The sequence below is a fragment of the Phyllostomus hastatus genome, unplaced genomic scaffold, assembly GCF_019186645.2.
Source record: "Phyllostomus hastatus isolate PE091 unplaced genomic scaffold, TTU_PhHast_1.1 phas_contig_86, whole genome shotgun sequence".
Taxonomy (NCBI): Eukaryota; Metazoa; Chordata; class Mammalia; order Chiroptera; family Phyllostomidae; genus Phyllostomus; species Phyllostomus hastatus.
This window is the reverse complement of record NW_025333977.1, coordinates 63,256,167-63,277,462: the sequence shown is the minus strand read 5'-3', so window position 1 is coordinate 63,277,462 and position 21,296 is coordinate 63,256,167. Positions and strand designations below refer to the sequence as shown.

Genomic DNA, 21,296 nt, shown 5'->3' with positions numbered 1-21,296 from the left:
ACTTGTTCAGTCAGATGCAATATGTATAATTATGAGAGAAAATCTTTTTTCACAAAACAAAGCCTATTAAAGAATTATAGTTTCAGGTTAAAAATGTCAAGAACACCATAATATGTAAGTTTATCTTTTTTGAGTTATCTAAAGTAAATGAGTATTAATTTATCCATGATAAATCAAGTAGTAAAAGTAAACAAAGAGAAGATACTGTCCCTTTTTATTTGCCTCCTTAAAATCATTTTCAATATTTGACAATAGCTACATTTGATGATGTTTACATCCTTAATAAAAGAAATTAAAAGAATTTAATTTCTACTTTAAGTTTGTTATTGTGCCAGTTCTTTACATTCTGTTCATATGCAAAATCTACCACAAATACTTTTGACATATTGTAGGAGAAATATCTTAATTTGGAGATAACTCTAGCTTTATGCCATCTTTGAATATTGACAAGTAAATTGGAGATTTAGTTGGGGAAAAGTAACAAGATTAGAGACTTACAAATGGTTGTTTTTATTTTTTCTCATCACTGATTTGCAACTGAGAAAAACTAAATTTTATATCATTTGGTTCCAAATGGTATATATTCATCCATAAAATTTTGTCCACAATGTGGGAATGGCTCAGTTTTGTAAGGGGCAATGCTATTTGGTGACACGCACACACAGTTCTGCGAGTACACTTCTCTAAGTGGTGTTCTGCTTAACCCAGAGGACAATTTAGATGATTCATATGGAAGCGACTCAGCTGTTCAGCCTATCCACCGAGTGCAAAGACCATCATGTACAATAAAAAAATTCTTCTAAAAACCTATATATCTTTATTAATTGTTAAATTAGGTTCAAATTTGGGAAATAAACACATGTTAACTCCTAAAAGATGTTCTCCACTTCCCTTAAATTTTATATTGATTGGAAATGGATGAACTTTATCACTAACAAACATTTCATTTTAAAGCCTTATATTTTTATCCAGGAAGGGTGGGGTAGGTGGTGGGGGTGAGGTGTCACTCTTCACTGGACATGTAGAGTTTATTCATGTATCTTTCTTAACTACTATGTAAAAGAAGACAAAGAAACCTCTCCTTAATAAATATATAGGAAATTTAAGATGAAAGCTTTTTGATATTGCTCAGATGTATCAGCAATGAAACTAACCTAGGTTTCTCCCTTTGCTCCAGTCCCTTTTGAGAACTTACCATATAATCAGTCCAAACTTTTGTCTTATACAAGAGGCAAGTCAAGTTTGCACTTTTTGGGTTTAAAGAGTTCTACCACTCAACTATGAATAAAAAATTAAAAACTGGGGAAAACAGTTGTTGATTCTAATGCTCCAGAAGCCAGAAACAAATGTTTGTTGTTAAGCCCACACTTTTGCTCACAGACAATGCTCCAATAGCTTGAGTGGCTGCATAATTTGTTGGAAACATAAATGACTGAAGACACATTAGAAAATCTCTTTTTTTTTTCCTTTGCATGTTACACTGAAGGAAGCAAGATACTAAAAGCAGCTTTCTGATTTGAAAGTCTGATGTCATCAATATGCTATTTTTGTTCTTTGCCAGGTTAACAGAATTTATTGCGGCAATTAATACAAAACATATGTGCTGAAATACCCACATGAAAAATATAATTGCCCCCAGCTTAATTTGCTACCTTTCAAAACCCCGTTTTAGCTACCTTTTCACAATGCTTCTACTTAAATAGAGGACAAGTGTTTTTATAAAAGAGGAGATAAATCATCTTAAGTAATTTGTAAATTATCTTTTAAGTGAAAAAAAGTTTCCCCAAAGACTAAAGTCTACAGTTAGACCATGTTCTATTTTACCCCATTATTGACTTCTATAACAATTCCAAAGGTTAATTCACACTCTGTTTTAATATATAAAATCCTAAAGAATAACACTTGGGTTATACTGGCAATTGCCTCACAAACTCTGTGTATGAAATTTCTGGCAAGACCTTCTTTGTAAGTTGAGGAAAGAAGTGTTTGAGTGTCAGGCAACAAAGAGGCAAAAATGTGGGAGGACAACAGATCACAGATATTTTCTCCTATTCCTCTGTCCACATCAAATTTTCTTTAAATTATTTTCTTAGTGTGTCTACCACACATGCAGATAATCATAAGTTATAAACATAAACATTTTTCAGTTTCTAAGTAATCTCTGAAGTCCTTTTTTTGAAAGGACTTTGAAGTATAACATTTCACTCCAATACTCTGGGTATTTCTAATTCTTTCTTACAAAGTCACAAATTAGTGTAGTCACTGAGATTAAAGTTGAAGAGTCAGTGCTTCTCCTGAATGGGAGAATGTCTCCTAATTCACACATTTGTGTATAGGAGAAAACATAAGGTTAAATTCAAAAGTCAAAGAGGAGAGCAGGCCTGGATCAGTTACTAAGTTACTGCGATTACTTGCCTCTGTTGTAACAATTGAAGATGTCATAATACCTATTTTAGGGCTGCTTTAATGATTAAATGAGGTCCGGTAGCAATGAATGATAACATAAGGGTAAAATCTCTCTAACCAGCAGAACTCTGTGCATTTATTATCTCAGTGTTGGGCGTGGCACTGAGGCCATATTTAGTTTTGGAATTCCCTGGATTCAACAATTTTGTATTTTATGAAAAACACTAAATTTCCGACACAACCGCAGGAACATCAGCACCGTCCAACTACTAATCTACCTTCATAACAGGGCTCCCAGAAACCCTTTCTGGCCCATTTCAGGTTTACTGCCAAAACTGGAAGACAGAAAATCCTGTTTTAATAAAATGATGCCAATCAAACATGGGGCTGAAGGAGGAAACAGACAACTTTTGAGATTGTGCATGGGGGAAAAGTTTATGGAACATTACCCTTAGCTCTCAAGAGGGCCTAACAGGTGGCATTTGTAGATGGTTAGAAAGGAAACTGAAAATAAAGATTCCTCATTTTAATCTGGTGACTGAAGAACTGAAGGAGACCGTCTGCAAGGTCAAGAAAATGACAAAGGGGTCGGATCAGACAGCAGCAAGTAGAACTACGCGAGGCCAGGCACTCCCCTGCGTCCCAATGGAGCTGGCCTGCTACGAGGTCGAGGTGCTTTCCCAACCCTGCAGGGAGTGCTAGGCACGCAGCAGAGCTGAGTGTTCTCCTTTTGTCACACTGTGGATCAGTGAACTAGGAAGGAAAGTAGACCGCACCACCTCCGACTACCAAGCTGAAAAGGCTGGCTGATTCCCTTTGGGAGTAAGGGAAGCAGCATCTGAGGTCAAAGTGAATTGTGACAGTCAGCAAGTGCCGGGCGCATCCCAGCAGCTCGCGCAATGTGGGAGGGACTGACCACAGGTAAGGAGTGTCCAGGTGGTGGGAGCACTCTCCCTCTCCCGGCCAGCGGCTCCGCAGCAACAGGCAGAGGGCGCGCGTTTGCCACTCTGCCGGACGCGCCTTCATCACGCGCGTGTTTCCTCCCACTTGGCGCCCCGGCGGCCCTCTCCGCTACCTCCTAGCTCTCAGGGGCTGAGAGCTCTGAGCACCGGCTGAGGGGCACGAGCCTGAGCAGCCGCGGCTCCACGAGCGCCCGCTGGTTTCCGGTGGGTCCCGGCCCTGGAGGTCCGGACCAGTTCGCGGCGCTTGCTTAGTGAGTTGCGGCCGCCAGGCGCAGACCAGGCGCAGACACCTTCGCGCACAAAGACACCACTGGCTCCCGGTGCTCTGGGGTTGGGGGTCGCGAAACTGGAGTTGGATTTTAATGATCTGATCTTTAATCGAATTCGGGGAGAAAAGGTGAATGTATGGGAGATGTCGTGTCTCCCCCGCCCCCCTGTACAACACTGAGCCTTGCCCCTCCCCCCCCCCAGCGCAGTGAGTGGTAGAGACGCCCCCCCCTTGGTGGGTGTGGTGGCACCGGGGAGCGCCTGCTCTCCTCTAGGGCTCCGAGTTACTGCCACTGCTACCCTTACATCCTTTCAGTGCTCTAAAATTTCTGAGGGCACACTTTGGAAATTTAATCGGTACTGTATTATCAAATGCAGGAGTTGTGACGCGGAGGGAAAAGGCGCCGCCATCCCCTCCCGCGGCCACCCCCAGCACAGGGCTGTGATTATTCACAACAGTTTGTTTGTACAGTGCTGCCCACTTGTTTTTCCCCTCCTTTCTCTTCTATTATTCTGACTTCATCACGTTAGTTTGGATTATGTGGATTTTCACCCTGTGCTTTGACTGGAACAGCAGGACGTGGTTTAGAAAATGAAGGGAGGGAGGGAGTTACACACTCAGGGCTTCCACTTTAATAACATCAGTCCAAGTTGGAGGCTTTATTTGCTGAACTGGTTTTGATTCCATCAACCTCCATCTGTATTCACCCAGGCATCCAAAGGAGGAAGCATTCTTTGGCGTATACTCTCAAAACTTTCCTGAATAAAATATTTTCTTCTGGGGTAAAATCAAATGTGTATAAACTTGAAAGGGGAAGCAAATGCAACCTCACTCCCTTTTTAAGTGTGCAGGGTTTTTTTAGGGATTTAATAAAAATTGATTAGCCAGATGTTTTAAGTGATAAATGTTTTTATTTTAAGTAAAGATTTATATAATACATTGGTTTTAGAACCTTTGCAGTTCTCTACCTCTCCATCTTTCTAACCAACTTTTTATTTTCTTTTCACTTGCAGAATTTTTTCCTTTATAATTGACCACCATTTTTTTTTAATTTCAAAGAAAGCTGGTGTGAGGGAATCTAAAACTTGCTGACTTTCAGACTTTTCCAACAGAAAACCTCCTGCCAGATTCCAAGAACTACTTGATACTAGGCAGCTGGTAATAGACCCACAAAGTGAAATCAGAGGGCACACATGTGCCCATACCCTGACTCCGACCAGGAGTGTCTTCCTAAATTGTTTTGTGGCTTGAAATCCTCCACTTTCTATAAATGTCACAACATTACTTTTATTTCTAAAGTCGTTAAAGAAGAATTTTCTAAGATGTTCAAATCTTTGAGAAATAAATTTCAAGTGCTGGTTTTCGCTGTACTGGAAGAATAATGTAATGAACGTTTCACACCAGCAGTCAACTCTTTATTTGAAAAATCTGTGGGAAGTTACTTGTGCACTTGGTAGAAGCCCTGCATTGACCCTCCCTGGTGATAAAATCCAGATCTCTGAAAACAGAACCAAAAGGGAACACCTGCATCTGTTTTTCTAAATCTTTTGTCTAACAGAAATTAAAAGAACAAGGGTTATTAAATATTCTATAGAAAAATATGTATATTAATAAATGAAGTTGAGGATCTTGACGGAATATGATTTGTAAAACTTAGTGTTCTTCCAAGAAATACATATTTCCCCTTACATCTAGTAGTTATGCCGGACAAAATTATTGGAAAATGACTAAAATCAAAGGTAACCGACATCACAGATTTCTTAGTAAGTAAATGTCTGTAAGAACTTATCAAAGTTTGATGATTTGTGGAAAGTTTTATTAATATTTTCTGGAAGATTTTATGACTTGGAAAATACACCTCTCAAAAACAGTTCTTGCTGTTTCCATTTGAGTTGAAGTTAGTAAATCAAATACACTGTGGAAATGTTTTGCCTTTAAAAATTCTTTGCATATATAACTGATGACTTGATATTTTAAAAATTGCATGTATTTTATTTGCAAAAATTCAAAGTTTCATAAATAACTGATATTTAGCAATCTTTATAAAGTAAGTTATTGTGAGAAACTATTAAAGTGAGGGATCCTTAAAGAACACACCACAATTTGAATATTAAAATAGATAATATATAAACATGATCAAGGATATTACTAAATTCTTTTTTAAGGATTTGTTTCTCAAGAGTCAAGGTAAAATTACTAAATTATTTATGTGAGCAATGAGCAAATAAATTCTAATTATATACAGAATAAAAAAACTACACATGAAGCTTCCTAAACAATCTAAACAATGTTTAAAAAACACCATTAAGTTTTGATGTGTACATTTTCTTTAAAACTTTTATGTTAAGTTGAAGAGCTTTTCATTGTATCTCCCAGTTTCCAGTGTCTCATGGAAAAGACAACTTTATGTACGCGCAACCATGAAAGAACACGTGGCAATGGTGTTTTATTATATGTTGCTTCCCTTTTGAAGTTTCAGTTGCTTGAGTTATAAATATATCCGCTTGACTTTATATATTAAAATAGGCAGGAAAATTATACTAAATACAGCATCAATAATAAAATATGAAATTGAAAAGGTTGAGCTACATTATAACTAGTTTATATTGATAAATATATTATTGTTGCTGGAATATTTACAATTTAAAAGAGCATTTAATTGCTTGTTTATGACAAGGATGAGAATGGTGTGATATGTGAAACATAATAGTGAGGAGAATAAGGTATCAAAGTAGACATTTTCCCCACTTGAATTATTATTATCAATATTAGTCTTTGGGAAAATATAGATGCAGAATGAATTAATTTTATTATAGATTTTGAGAGGTTATAAGAAGTTTCTTTCCGGCACAATCAAAATATTATCATAGCAATTCAGGTTGTCAGTAAAAGCTTAAACAAATTTGCTGATAATCCTGTTAATGACCTAGGTCAAGTGTTAACTGTTGTGGGTTATAAAATAGTGAAATTAAGGTTTCTCCTACCTCCGGGCAAATAACACAGTTATAACTGTTGGGGAGGAGGTAGGGGAGAGCTATTAAGAGAGCTATTAAATTACAAAAATGTGTAATGCATTCAATTATTTAGTCTAGCACGATGAAATGCTATTAAAAGCAAATGTAAACCCTTTTTCAAAAAAAAAGAACTACAAAGATGATATGATAGCTTAGTTCTCTATTAATGTTTCAATAACAATATATTATTATTTGAGGATGTGTTTATATATGAAAATTGATGCCAATTCATAGTAATTTTTAAAAAGAGAAAATTCCATTATTTAAATGTTTATTTTCTATAATATCTTCCTAATATTCAATCAAAAGGAAGCATATAGTGTTTATCCACAAGTCTTACTTTTAAGTTTTAATAATCACATAGTCTTCTCCAGTATTTAGATAGAAGATTTATGTTCAGTGAAATACATTTCATACAAATGGTATCCCAGGCCCTTCAAAAAAAGGTCTTCCCAAATGAGTAGTATATAAATATGCAGATCTAATTTTATTTACTTTCATCTTGAAAACTCTCATTTCCAATGTAAAGAGTTCTATGGATAAATGTCAGCCTAATTTAGAAACATTTTTAGAGAGAAAAATGATTTACTGCATTATGTACTGATGAATAAGCCACGCATTCTGCCTCAGATTCCTTCAAATATGTGTTTAAAGAGAGTACTTTATTCAATGCTCATATAAAGCAAACTAATAATAGTGAACACTTCACTTTATATCAGGTTCTAACCTCCTTTCAAAGTTTTTATTATCATCATCCACCTAGAATGGGAAATGGTAGCAAATATATAAACTTTTCTAATAATACATACTTTAAGAGTCCTATTTTGTCATGAAAAGTAGCTGATGTCGCATTGGAAATCTTTGTTTGGTGTGTCATGTAAACAAAGAAAGATAAGATTTTAATAAAAGTCTATGCAGTTTTTATAAAGTTTCTGTTTATGAATATAGGTCAATTCTTGACTTAAGTGACTGTTGAAATTATGAATGACCTATAGTATCACTGAGGAGGCCAACAATAGAAAGTATCACCTGGAATCATTTTCTTAAAAGCATATTAAAAAGTTATTTGTAGTTGGATAATAAAAGGGGAGTTCAGATTAAACTTTTTATAAGTGTTTTTCTTTATCATGAACCCATGCATTTCAATATGGATATTCAATTGTCAAAATGTCAAATTTTTAAAAAGCCACAGTGGCAAGTTTCCTAGCAGTTAACTCAATGGGCTGGTTTTGTTCTCTTATCTTTCATGGCTAACTTTATAATAGATTCCTGAATAATTGTCTAGTAAATTTTACTAGTAAATTTCTAATAAATTTCCTATAATACTGAAATATATCTTTAGCATAGTATTTTAAATGCAACCAAGTATTTTATATTTCAGTTTTCAAAATTTATATTAGAAATCAATATTAAGAAGATTTATGTTATCATTAGTCTTTCTACTCAGTCACTACATGAATTTTTAGAAGGATGGCTTTCTGTTCAAATTATATTGTTAGAAGAATTAATTACATGGGACTCTTCACACATACTTGGATGTTTTGCTTTTCATGCTCATCTCAATCACTAAGGCCCAAGTTATTGTATTAATATTTAAACCCTCCCTCAAATATTACCCAAGTTAAATCATTCCATATAAATTTTGTTTCAAAGCTTTCTTTTCTGGCCTCAAAACAGAAAGAAGACACCACCCACAAGACACAATCTGGAAAGAATAACCCCAGGAACAATGGATAGATAAACTTTTACCCAAGCAAACTAAATGCAATTATGTCATTTTTTTACTCTATACATATTGTTAATGTGGGCTTGCCTATGTAATAATATACATTATATACCCAGACATACAGAAGTTATGGCTTAAAAGTAATTTACATTTGGTTATTCTAGCTCTGTTAAATTAATATTCATTACTTTTATATAAGTGTAAATATGTTTAAAGGGTGTTTTTTCTCTTGCAAATTACTGAAAGGTTATATTTTCCACAAAACTGCTGACTCTCATCTATATCCCTATGCATTGTTAATTCAGCAAATTCCACTATCTTAATAGTTTATAAATAGTTCATTTTGAGAAATACATGATCATAGTAATATGGGGATAATATTACTATTTTTCTAGTTGTTGACAATATTTTAATATCTTCAAGGAAAATGATTAAACTAACACTAATTTTAACTTATTGATATGTTATTCACTATATAAATGACTACTCTTGCCTTTCATTCATGAAGAATGATTGACAATTACTTTCAAATAAACATTTATTTGATATTGAAAGAAAAAAGTCACTTGTAGGTAAGATGATTTCCTTTATCCTTATACTTAGAATTTTTAAGTTCTCGATTCAAAAAAGACAGAAAAATATAATGAAATCTGCCAAGTTGACAAAGGCAGCCACTAAGGAAATAACACAATTAAACTACTCTATTAGCAGTGAAAGTAGGTCACCAAATATGAGAGGTAGGTTCTATATTTAATTTAAAACTTTCAAAATATTTTGAATTTTTAAATATCAGCTTGCATACATCAGCTTGTTACATACTAAGTAATATAATATATGCACATTAATTACTCAATATTGCTAAATTGTGAAATAGATTGCTAAATGTTACAAGTTAAAATAATTAAGAGGAAATCAACCAATCAATTATTCAGAGAAGTTTGTCTTAAGAGTTAGTGATTCTATTCACAGATCATTAGAAATAGATCACAAAAGGTATAAAGGAGTAAGGCAATACATCTGTTAAGTACACAATCTTATAATATTGCTGTCCTTAATATTATAAGTTTGCACATTAATTCATCAGAAAGAGACAAGTGACAATTAAGAGGAAAATAAATAACCCAACATCAAGGAAATGCCATTTGCTGCATATGAACATTTCTTCTTAATTTTCTATTCAGTTATTACTATATCTACCCAGGATTTTCTCACCATTCATTAAATACATTCTCTTAGTCATATATAAGCCCTTAAACAAAGAAAATCCAACCTAAGCTTATTATAATTCCTGCAAATATTACTTATGTTAATGTGGCATATGCTGCTCATTAGAACCTGTACCATAGAGCAAACCATCGTCTGACGGGATACACATCACTTCAATACAGCAGTTGCAATATAAACATCTCACACACACACACACACACACACACACACACACCTCTGCTTCCACAAACTCTGATTTCCTTTCAGTCCATTCATAAATGCCAAGATCCTAAGTAGGGAAACCTGTCATTACGGTAAAACATACTAAAAAAAATCTGGAGTGGTGGGATGATTTTGTTTCCCCAAAGTTCTCGGAGTACTACATGGTCATAATTAGAAAATAAAATACTGCCATGGCTATTTAGCAACTAACATCCTGGGTTGGAAACTAGAGAATTTTTCTTTCTTTCTGCTTAAAATTTTCAAACACGGTAATTGCTTGCATTAGTATCAGATTAAAAACACATTTTAGGTTTAGGCAATCCAGAATTATCTCAACGTGTTTTAGAAGACAGCTGGAAATAAAAACACATCTTTAGTTTACTCTCAGAGCAAACGGCTTTATTTGAAGGCACCTTAACGACCCGAAAATGTTTCGGTGAGAATGTGCTTTGAGGAGCTCCAGCCCGGTGGGGCTGGGCAGGGCGCTGGGCAGGGGCGTTGTGGTACCTGGCTTACCTTCATTGGAAGGCTGGAGAATCAGTTCCCCGAAGCTGTAGAGAACAGAGCTGGTGAGAAGGAGGAGGATGGAGAGATGACAATCCATGTTGCTGGTGCAGAGGGCAGTGAGAGGAGCATATCTCCATGAAGCATGCCACTGATGTGAGGGGGAGCGCTCTGATTGCTGGAGAAGTTACCATGCTCCGCTCGCAGGCTGATGTCAAGTTTGACACTGGAGATAAGGAGGAGTCTGGCTGCCTTTCCGAGAACCTCGCTCGGGGACTTCCCTGGGTCCTAGTGCCGTCGAAAGCCAGAGCAGACGGACAGTACGAGGGGGCTCGCAAACCGCTGGGAAGCTTAGAGCTGGGGAAGAAGTGGGTGGGGTCAGGGCCGGTCCTGCCAATAGGGCAGGAAATACAAAAGTTGTGATGGGGCAGTGGTGGGGAGAGAGAAAAAGCACTCTGTCTTTATTTTCAATGAAAAGCAGCTATTTTATTGTTTGCAGTGCATACTCTGTAAGGTCAATTCACTGAAGAAACTAAAGCCCCATAGGAGTGTCACATGGCAGTATGAGTGGAAGAGAAACTGAAATGTTTGTTATTAAAAGAACGAGGCTGCCATTGAAAAGTCAATGATGACTGTATAATTCAAAGGAAAATCAGGATTATGTCTTTACTATGGTCAATATAATAATAACTCTTTATCAGTACTTTATGGTGCACCAGGACATTAACACACACCTTAGATCAGGAGGTCTTTTCAGTTTTACACAAACTCTACCAGGGCTTTTACATAGATTTGCTGGCACAGCGATTTCAGTGCACAAACTGTGCACTTTGTTTTTCCAAACTAGGAAGTAAGCCTTACCCTAAGGAAGTGGAAGTGAACAAATGCAGCCTAGGAATAGCTGCAGGTCAGCCTTCATCCTTTGTTCTGTGCTGTGGGCGTAAATAAGAGTAATACAAACCAAAACTAAGGTCCTTGGCAACACATCACTACCCCCTCCCTCACCATCTACATTAGGAGTCTGGTATCTGTGAAATAAACATTGAGTATTTCACATCTCCTCATTCAGCTTTCAGCCACTTCCAATCTGATAATAGTTGGAAACTGTTCTTCGTTAACATTCCCATCCAGTGGTTAAATCATAGTGTCCTTGCACTTTCTCACTTACTTGGCACTGTGGTTAGCCATGGTGTCTCTTATCTCCAGTTCCCCTGTTGAACAACATGGTTGCAATCTATTTCAGCAAAATAATTTTGCAATTCATATTTTGAAAACTATTCTCACTTGTCTTTAAAGCATCCCCCAAAAGATGATAACTCAAATATCCTCCCACTCATCTATCATTTCCTATTCTAAACAAAAAAAAAAAAAACAAGACTTATACATTCCTTGAATAACTCCAGAAAAGTAAAGGCAAGTAAACAACTTCAAGGTCTTTGATCAGTTTTATAGCTCTAAGCTGTGGCATCTAAAATAAGGGTTTGAAAATGTCTCCCTGACAATGTCTTCATTTCACAAACACTGTGTTTGTAATGAAAGAACACATTTTCACATGAATTTAAATTAGCAATGTCTGATAACAGTTTGAATGGCTGGGGTTTGGGAGGGAAGGTAGAGGAAGCCAGAGGAAAAGAGTGACCCTGCTCACGTTTCTATGTATGCCTGGTTGCTTGGTATCTCTAACTTCTTCCCACATTATGTCACTGGAGGCTGTAGAACCCTCCTTCACTTGCCAAGTCTGTCAGAACTGAAAACACTGACAGATACTGAACAGAGGACTGAGATAGTGGTGACTCTGGCATTTTTAAAAATTCCAGCCCAACTGTAGTCTTTCTGTAAGGTACAGTCCCATTGTTTCAGGGTTAGATAAAATTTTTCTGAAACTTGAAAGAAAATATCTTATTTGGAAGTGACAATTTAAAAATATTTTGGAAAAACACGCACTGGTTTTTCATCCAACTAGTCTTTTCACACTGATGCTGCTTGTCACCGTGGAAAGAGGCATTCATGTTTGCAGGAAGCTGCAAAAGTGTGACAATTAGTAAAAAGTGACTCCTCAGTTATGGACTCTCTAGGTCAAGATACATTAGACAATAAATAGTTTCCATAATCCAAGCAACATTCTGAGGATATATGAAGAAGAGTGATACCAAGAAACAAAAGGGAGCAATGAATTTGGCCAAATTAGGAGTAGGAGTAGGAAGGATAGAGGTGAGGACAGACAATTCAGAAAAGGCCTCAACAAGAAAGAAATAATTGAGTTGTAGCTGGTAAGATGAATAGGGGTTCACTAGCTAGAGAATGGTTCAGAAGGCACTATAGGTATGCAGATGGAACACAAACAAAATCCTAATAATTTCCAAGTGAGGGGGACCAGAGCATCTGGCAGAAATAGAGCACCGAGTGTGTGTGATAAAAAAAGGGCCAGGACACAAGGAGGTGAGCCATGGGGACAGAAGGCTAGGAGATGTTCTTCAAAGAGCAGATTTGGAAACTGTAGAAATTTCTATGCCACATGACAGTGATTTTACAATATATTCCAGATGAAAGAGAGACATCAAAAGCATTTCAGCAAGTAATAACTTGATCAATTATAAGTTTTATGAAGAAATTTTACTGATAACACAAAGCAGAGTGACTCCACCTGTGGTATATGGATCACCTGCCATTGAAGTACCTGGAATACCTATTAAAAGTGTATATGCCTTCTACCCACCAAAGACTTACTAAATCTGAATCTCTGAGGTTGAGACCCATAAAATCTGCAACATTGGCAAGGTGCTCAGGTAACCTATCTTCCCAGACATTTCAGAACCACTGTTGAGGGCAAAGGAGGGAAAAATCAAAGTCAGGATGGTGAGATTTGAGACTATTTTTGAAGTAAAACTAAAGCAATAAAAAATTAAATAAGAATCCATCTAACAGAAAGAAGGAAAATACAAAATGAAATTAAGATACATATTTGAGGTGAAATAATATCTCCAAAAAAATTGGATTTGGGGTTGAAGAAGAGGAGATGACTAAGACATTTGCAATATTTGGTTCATATAATATTTTAGTTCAACAGAATGTGTGTCAAATGTATGCCTGATCATGTGCTAGACACTGAGGGTAAAAACATGAATAAGACATTTGAAAATAGGTCTTTCCCTTGAAAATAATGTAGAATCACATGGAGAAATTATGGCAACTGTTAAATAGAGGTATATATAGAGTATTTCATAGTATGGGCAAGGGGATAGCTAACTTAAGTTAGAGGTTACAGGATACTTTTTGTAGTAGATGATAACTGAATGATACCTAGAAAGATGTCTTGTAATGAAAGAGTTCTGAGAAGATAAAATAAACATGAAAAGCATACTTTCTGGAGGAAATAACAAATGCCTCTATTACTAAAGCATCAATTTTGACATAGTTTCAGGTAGTATGTGTAAAAGGTGACACGAGGAGGATGCACAGTTATGAATAATTCAGTGAGCTCTTCTAAGGAGCTTAGACCACAGGGTGACATGGGGCATAAGACAGGCATTCAATTTCCATTTTTAAAAAGATAATTTTGACATAATTAAGGGGAAGGGATGAAATGGAAGCAAGAACATCAATTAGGAACCAAGACCCAATTCGGATCCTTTTGCAATAGGATAGCCAATACGATATAGAGGTATAAGTGGAGGCCTTGAATCAGAATGACCTAGGAGGCTTCCCTTGTTCTGTTACTCTTCATACAATTCAAATAATAATAGATCCTATCTCATATGTATATTATAAGGATGGTATGAGAATTGGTATGGTACAGATAAAGTATAAGCCTATATTAAAGTATTCAATACACTTTTATCCTGATCTAGAAGAGATCCAGAGGTGATGATACTGAGCAGTGGCAGTAGAACTACAAATCATACAAATATATATCTGAAGAATTGGCAAAATTTTATTAGAGCTTAATTGTGAAAATGAGGTAGGTGGATATGTCTAGGAGGCCTTTCAACTTTTGGCTTGGTCAAAGAGTAGTCAAAAATGCAGGAGAGGTTTGAAGAGAGGAAACAGGTGTGAGACACAAAAATTTCTGTTTTAGGTATATCTACTTGATGTGATCTGAGGGAAAGACAAAGTAGATGAACTATTAGGAAACAAAGATCTTGACTGGAGTTGTTTCTTGGAAAATAATTTTCTTTGCAAATTATTAGTATGTAAAAAAATAAGTAGGTTCATTCACATAATCAAAGTGTTGACTGAAATGTCCATGGCCAAGGTTGGAACTCTAACATATACGAATACTCAAAAGATGCAGAAACAGAGAAAAGCAAAGTACTAGAAGAGATTAGCATAACAGAAACCAAACAGTTCATAGTCAACAGTACCTGCAATAAAAATATTCAATAAGATACTGACTAAATGTGCCAGTTATATTTGATGACTGAAAATTTTGATGACTTTGATGAGAACAGTTTTAGTGGAGTAATTGAGCTGCAAGTAGAATTAAGATAATGGAGTAAATGGAAAGTAAGAAAGTAGAAACAGTAAATGTACTACTCTTTCAAAAAGGGAAGCTTAAAGAAGAAGACAAGCTTAGAAATGGAGAAAGCAAGGTGTAAACATCAAAACATGATAGAGCCTTATAAGACTTCTCTCTCATGTGGTTTGCTGACTAATTATGCGACTGATGGACAAGAAATTTAGTCAAATCTGGGATGTGGAGGAAAGATGGGAAAACAATGACTTCTGTTTAGGGCACACTGAGATGCAAGTGCAGACGTTCCAGTGAGTAGTTAGGTATAAAATGAGAAGCCAAGAAGGGAAGGCAGGTTAGAAACTGAAAGTTAAGCAATCATTAGAAAATTGATGGCAGCTTGATTCATTGGAGTAGATAAAATTAACCAGAAAGATCAGAAACAGTGAGAGAAATATCAATTCTGTTAAGTAAAATATTTGAAATGCAGAGGATGCATTATTATCAGAATTAATTGAGTAGGGGTAAATATTACAAAAGAAAGGTAAACAGAGAGTGAATCACAAATGACAAGAGAGAGATGAAATTTTCAGGAAGGAATCAATCAACCAAAATTAATTAATTAATTAATTAATTAATTAATTAAAAGTAGAGTTTGAGGAAAATTGAAAACAAATAGTTTTTCCCAGTTAATGGAAAGATCACAAGGCTGGGAATCCCTTCCCAGAACATCTTTTGAGCTACAGAGTTCTTTAGGCCTATCATTTTACAGTTAGGGAAAGACTAACACAATGGTAGTTTTATTATGTGCACAGAGTCAAAGGCACCAATAGAGACAGTATCTGAAGGATCTTGCCATTATACAAATAAATTATTAAGAAATACACCCTTATGAGAAGTTTTACAGGGAATCTTCTGTTACCTAAGTGTTTCAGGGTGATTAGAAGAATAGTTAATCCAAGAAAGCTTCTTGAAGGGCCAAGATCTGGGGGAAACAATTACTAAATTTTGGATTTGAAAATTATCACAATAGGTTGCACAACTTAATTTGCTATACTTTAAGTGATATCCATGGAATTAATATAATTTCTATATAAACAATGTAAGTTTATGCAATCAATATAAAAGTTAGTATGCCCGAATCAATTGAGAAATCCTAATTCTAAATTAGAGAGATTTGATCCAATTTTTATAAAATCATCAAAAAAGCAAAAAAATAAATCATAATTGTAATTTCTTGTTAGAATTAACCAATACTATTTAAAACATACACTCACTTTTATAATTAGCTCTGGAACATTTCTCCTTCTTTAAAAACAAACTTTACTACTACCATTACTTCCTAGTCTTCCCTTTCTTTAGCCAAAAGACAGTCAAAACATGCCAAGAGTTCATCTTAAAATCTAAGGAAAACATCCCAAAGCTCTGAGCAAACTCAGAGCAAGAGCATATGGGACTTGGAGGTTGTGGGGGTGTGAAAGGAGTGTTTTCACTGAAATGGAATCTAGATCACAGTCCTTTTCAAGTCCATTTTTTGAGAAATAATCACATATATTTTCACATATATAAATACACACATGTACACTCACATCACACATGCACACACACAATAAATATTGTATTACTACACTATCCAATAGTGTTTTCTAGAGCAGAACATCTCAATATTAATACAGGGAAAACTGGGGAGCTTGTTAAAATGCGGACTCTGATTTAGTAAATCTAGGATGGAGCCTGAGATTTGGCAATTCTGTAGGTCTGACAACATTTTGTCCTATAAAGTTCTAGAAAATAAATTTGCTCGGAAAATTTGTATAAATATGTAGATATATATTTAAATGCAAGCATTGAAATATTTAAAAAGTCATAAGGTAAAAATATGGAGATATACAGCTCAATTGATTCAAACTTATCTTCCAATAAACTTCAAGATAAACCTCATGCTCCTACAAAGTAGTTAAGTAATACCACATTACCTTAATTGCTTATTTTATTGAAGGTACATAGTAGTCAAGACTAATTCATCTATTGTGAACTCTGATTTCACTTTCATCTAAATCACTCTTGTAAGCATTTTATAACATTAATCTGCAATGTTAATATTTCAATGATATGAATCATCTGCCTCATATTTTAAGTTATTTAATGATGAAGTAAATACCAAACACTACTTAGAAGAGAAGATACTCTTTAAAAAAATATAATGATCTTCATTTTATTTGGATATGCTGAATATGCAGTAATCACAGTTTGATGAAAATTTTTCAAAATATGCTTTAAGACACCAAATTTCAGTGATCCAAGGAGATTCACAAAGCTTAACTTGCATAAGAAATCCATTATGAATGCACACCCATGATAATATAAAATGAATTTGTGATCACAAGTATTAGAAAGTTTATCTAAAGATGGAAAAGTAATGTCTCTCATTTCTAATGTACTAATTTTAAACACAAAGTAGTATTTTTATTTTCTTGATATATTAATACATGTTTTAGTAAACAAATAATTGCAATATGGCTTATTAATTGAAGGGGAGATTTCTAAATGATGTCATTACTAACACTACACTTATGGCTCAGGTAAAAATATAGGTATATGAGAGTATTTTTTAACAAAAAAGAAATAGGTGGTAAAGGATTATGAAATGCTCTATGAAGGATATTTTGAGAACACATGGCTTCAATTTTGTTTCTCAAGTATCTTGTAAGCCTGAACATAAAATAGCGTTACTCAATACAGAAAAATTAACTGATTATGTGCTTGTCTAACTGTAGTCATCAATTCAGCTGGGAACCAGAAAAATAATTCATATTAAGTCATAGAGATCTTATATTCAACAGTGTCAAACATTTGTGATTTTTCACGGATGCTCTGGTTTCCACAAGTGCCCCAATAACCTCACCTGCTTTTCCGATTTGCCTCCTAGACTGTGTGATGGGTCAGTGATCCCTATTATGTCTCATCAATGCAGTGGTTAAATAATGATAAATAATTTAACATGTGGCAGGTTACCCACATCTTAATGTCAATCATCTTAACCCATATAGTATTTCCCAAGTTAAAATGGAAGTTACTTCCATTTTAAATTCTAGGTTTTTATATCCCCAAATATATCCCTTTAAATATAAAATTCATATTTTGCAGAGGTAATTGAAGCTCTGGGGGTAACTGAATGTGAAAAATAAAACAAGATAGGAGGGATTTCACCTAAAACATTTTTAAATGATTACAAATATTTGGACATAGTATGTTCCTAGAAAAAATATATATGCTCTCCACTTCTTAATTACGGTCATGAAAAGATTCAAAATGTTCAGGTTATATTCTTACTATTTCAAACGTGTTCACTTTGAAATTTCTATTATTTAGTTAGTTTAGGCTCAGATATTCAATAATTTTTTTTGAAACACTTGCATAAGTGAAAACTTGGATCTTTTTTAATTCACTTTCAGTTTAAAAGCTGAAATAAATGTACAAGTCAAGTTTACATATAAGAAGCCAGACTGTTGAAGGTAGTGCCACTTCTGAACACATGAAGGAGCATGTCATATGTCAGTAATCACTTCATTCAATTTCATGAAATTTTTTTATTGTCAAGGCCCTGGCTTAGAAAATTGTTATACACTATGCGCTCCACTAGAGGGCTCTGCCGAGGCAGCAGCCATTGCTGCTGAAGATTCAGGTGTTCGGATCAGCTCACTGACAAAAGCCCAAAGGCCTTCACAGGAATTAGCACAACTTTATTGTTAGGTTTAGTTTAATTAGTTTCCTGATTGGTAGTAATTAAGAATGGTTATGGGTGCCTATGTGTAAGTTTTATATGATCACGTAGCATTCTTTTACTTACCTTATCTGGATGCTGTGATGAGTTCATCATAGCCCTGAGGAATCAAGAAGAGAAAGTGTCACATTTGATTAATGGTCCATACAAATCTGTTTCCACGCTGAAAAGCGCTGAAATGAATGACACAATTTATTCTTTATAATTCTTCTTTTTTACAGTTTTCTCTCAATATATTTTTCCCTTTAAAATGTATAATGAAAATGCCATGTATGTAAGATTTACAATATACTACAGATATTTTCCACAAAATATATGATTAACTAAAATTTTCTGGAAAAAGTGAAGAAATGTAATAAAACTTAAAATGAAATAAATAGTCCTAGCTGGTGTAGCTCAGTTGATTGGGTGTCATCCTGTAAAGCGAAAGGTCACTGGTGTGACTCTTGATCAGGGCACGTGATTGGGTTGTGGGCTCTGTCCCTAGTCAGGGCTTGTGCAAGAGGCACCAGATCTATGTTTCTATCTCACATTGATGTTTATTTCCCTCTCTTTCTCCCTCCCTCCCCTCTCCCTAGAATTGATTTTAAAAAATAAGTAAAAATAACATGACATAAACAGCATCTCCAAAATGGATAGTCATTACCTAAGAAGTCCCCTTAGTATACGGTGGGGAGAAGACAGGGCCTCTCCTGTGGCATCTATGGTAAAGGAATTGGCAGAGAACAAGAACTGTAGCAAAAACTGAATAATTTGGTCTTGAAGTGTACAACTTCCAGAAGGGATCAAAATAAAAATGAATAGATCAAATGTCTTAATCCTTTTGGGACTGCAACATACCTGAAGTTCCTGTGGAATGTTTCTTGCTCCTATTAGTACAAGTGATTTGCTTTGTTATGATTTTCAAGAGTGACATGATACACTCCTTGAATAAGTACAGAAAAATCTTGTAGGGATGAGCTTTTCTTTTGCAGGAGAATATGCACAACTTGGAAAAACTGGTTTCTTTTGTATCTTTTTGTAGAACTTGAATTATCTGTTTTTTGACACCTGAGATTCTTTATTGGGATTTTGCATAAGGACAATACTTGGTTTAAAAAATAATAATCTTTTCTATCTGCAGTCTGAACCTTTAAGTGGAATGTGGATTCAATTCAGTGAACAGCAGGTTTCATTTTAAAAGTAGAAAAGCACAAATTCCATTACTCATAATAAGGGGAGGTATTAGTTTTTGTACAGTAGATTTCTTTTTTTTAATATCCTTCAGAGTGCAGGTTTGCACAACTTCTAACTCAGAACTATATTTGATGGTTTGCTGAATGAAGTTCCTCTCATTGAAGGAGTTATATATGAAACCTAAGAAATACTGTACTACATGTTATAATGAGCCTGATGAAATCCAGAATATGGTATTTTTTAAATATAAGCATGCCTGTGGATACTAAGTAGCCTACAGACCATGTGTGACCACTGTCTGAGCCTGTGAAAAAGATGACTGCATCCAAAGCTGTGCAATTAAGCAAATAAAATGTAAATCCCAGGAGAACAGAGATGTTGGTCTATTTGGTTCACTTCCCAGCATCTAGAAAACCACCCTATACATGATTGGTTCACTATCAATACTTGTTGAATTAAGAAAAATGTAATTCACATTCATAATGTTATACTTGAAGTTTTGTTTTTCGTTCTTCTCTTTTGTCTCTTCTTGGGATTCATTGTAGGTCAGACTTCAACACTCACTCTATTAGGTTTCTTCTACAGTTTTCCCTTCCAAACAATTTAACATGGCCCAGAGATGTAGGCAAAAGTTACATAGTAGTGTGTTACTAAGACTTATTCCCTTGTATTTAAATTTATGAATACATTTATTGCATTTTGATAGAAAAATTAAACTAGTAATCTTATTCTTCTAACCCTTTAAAAACAGAGACAAGTAGATTAAAAAGGCAGTGAAAAGGACTGTTTAAATGATCTGTTGACCTTCGAGAGAGAGATCCTGAAATTATTCTTAAGGCAGCCAATAAAAAAGTAGCAAAACTTTCTGTTTATCCAGAAAATTTATTTAATGATCTTTACATAAAGTAATTTACTATGAATAATAACTTAGTAATTTATCATTATGAATAATAACACATTAATTTTATACAGAAAAATATAAGAGGTGATAGAAGCAAAACTAAACTATAACAGTGTGTGCAAATATTTTCAATCTTTAAAATTGTTCTCTTTCCATTTACTTTGTGAAATTTAACATCCTCAAAATGGAATATTTTATTTGGTGAGATTTTTCCCCCTCCAGTGGGAAGAAGGGCATTCTTATACTTTTAAATTCCCCGAAAATCAAACCTCATAGTCACAGGGCCCTAGACCTTGCTTGCATAAATAATAAGAAACTATTATGTGTGACTGTTTTAAATGACTACAGAGAAAAGCAATTATTATATTCAGTCAAAATTCAATTTTTGAACTTCCTTTAAATAAGTATTTAATGTTCACAAAGTTTAATTTATAGTTTCATTAATTATATCACATGTTAGTGATCTCCATTTTAGAAGCATTGATATTTAGCAAACTAGCAATACTTTTTTTTAATTGAAAGATAACTCAACATGGAATAAGATGAATGCAGCTTCTGATTTATAGAAAGAGCCTGGTCAGCAGCTGTGAATTTTAAAATCTGTATTTGTTCTCAGGACAAGCACACAAGTACATTGAGAAAGGTAATGCCACCCAGTCCCTCTACTTTGATCTCTG

The 21,296-nt window shown here is 34.9% G+C and overlaps 1 protein-coding gene across 3 annotated transcripts in view; it reads right to left on the bottom strand.

Annotated features, from left to right (window-relative positions):
* The window catches only part of EPHA3 (EPH receptor A3), a 338,848-nt gene extending 328,359 nt beyond the window's left edge, over positions 1 to 10,489 (bottom strand). For all 3 annotated transcript variants that reach the window (XM_045851756.1, XM_045851757.1, XM_045851758.1), the window contains exon 1: positions 10,321 to 10,489. In XM_045851756.1, the coding sequence (XP_045707712.1) occupies positions 10,321 to 10,408 (88 nt within the window). In that variant the 5' untranslated portion in view covers positions 10,409 to 10,489. The remainder of the gene's footprint in view (positions 1 to 10,320) is intronic.
* Positions 10,490 to 21,296: the final 10,807 nt, after the last annotated feature.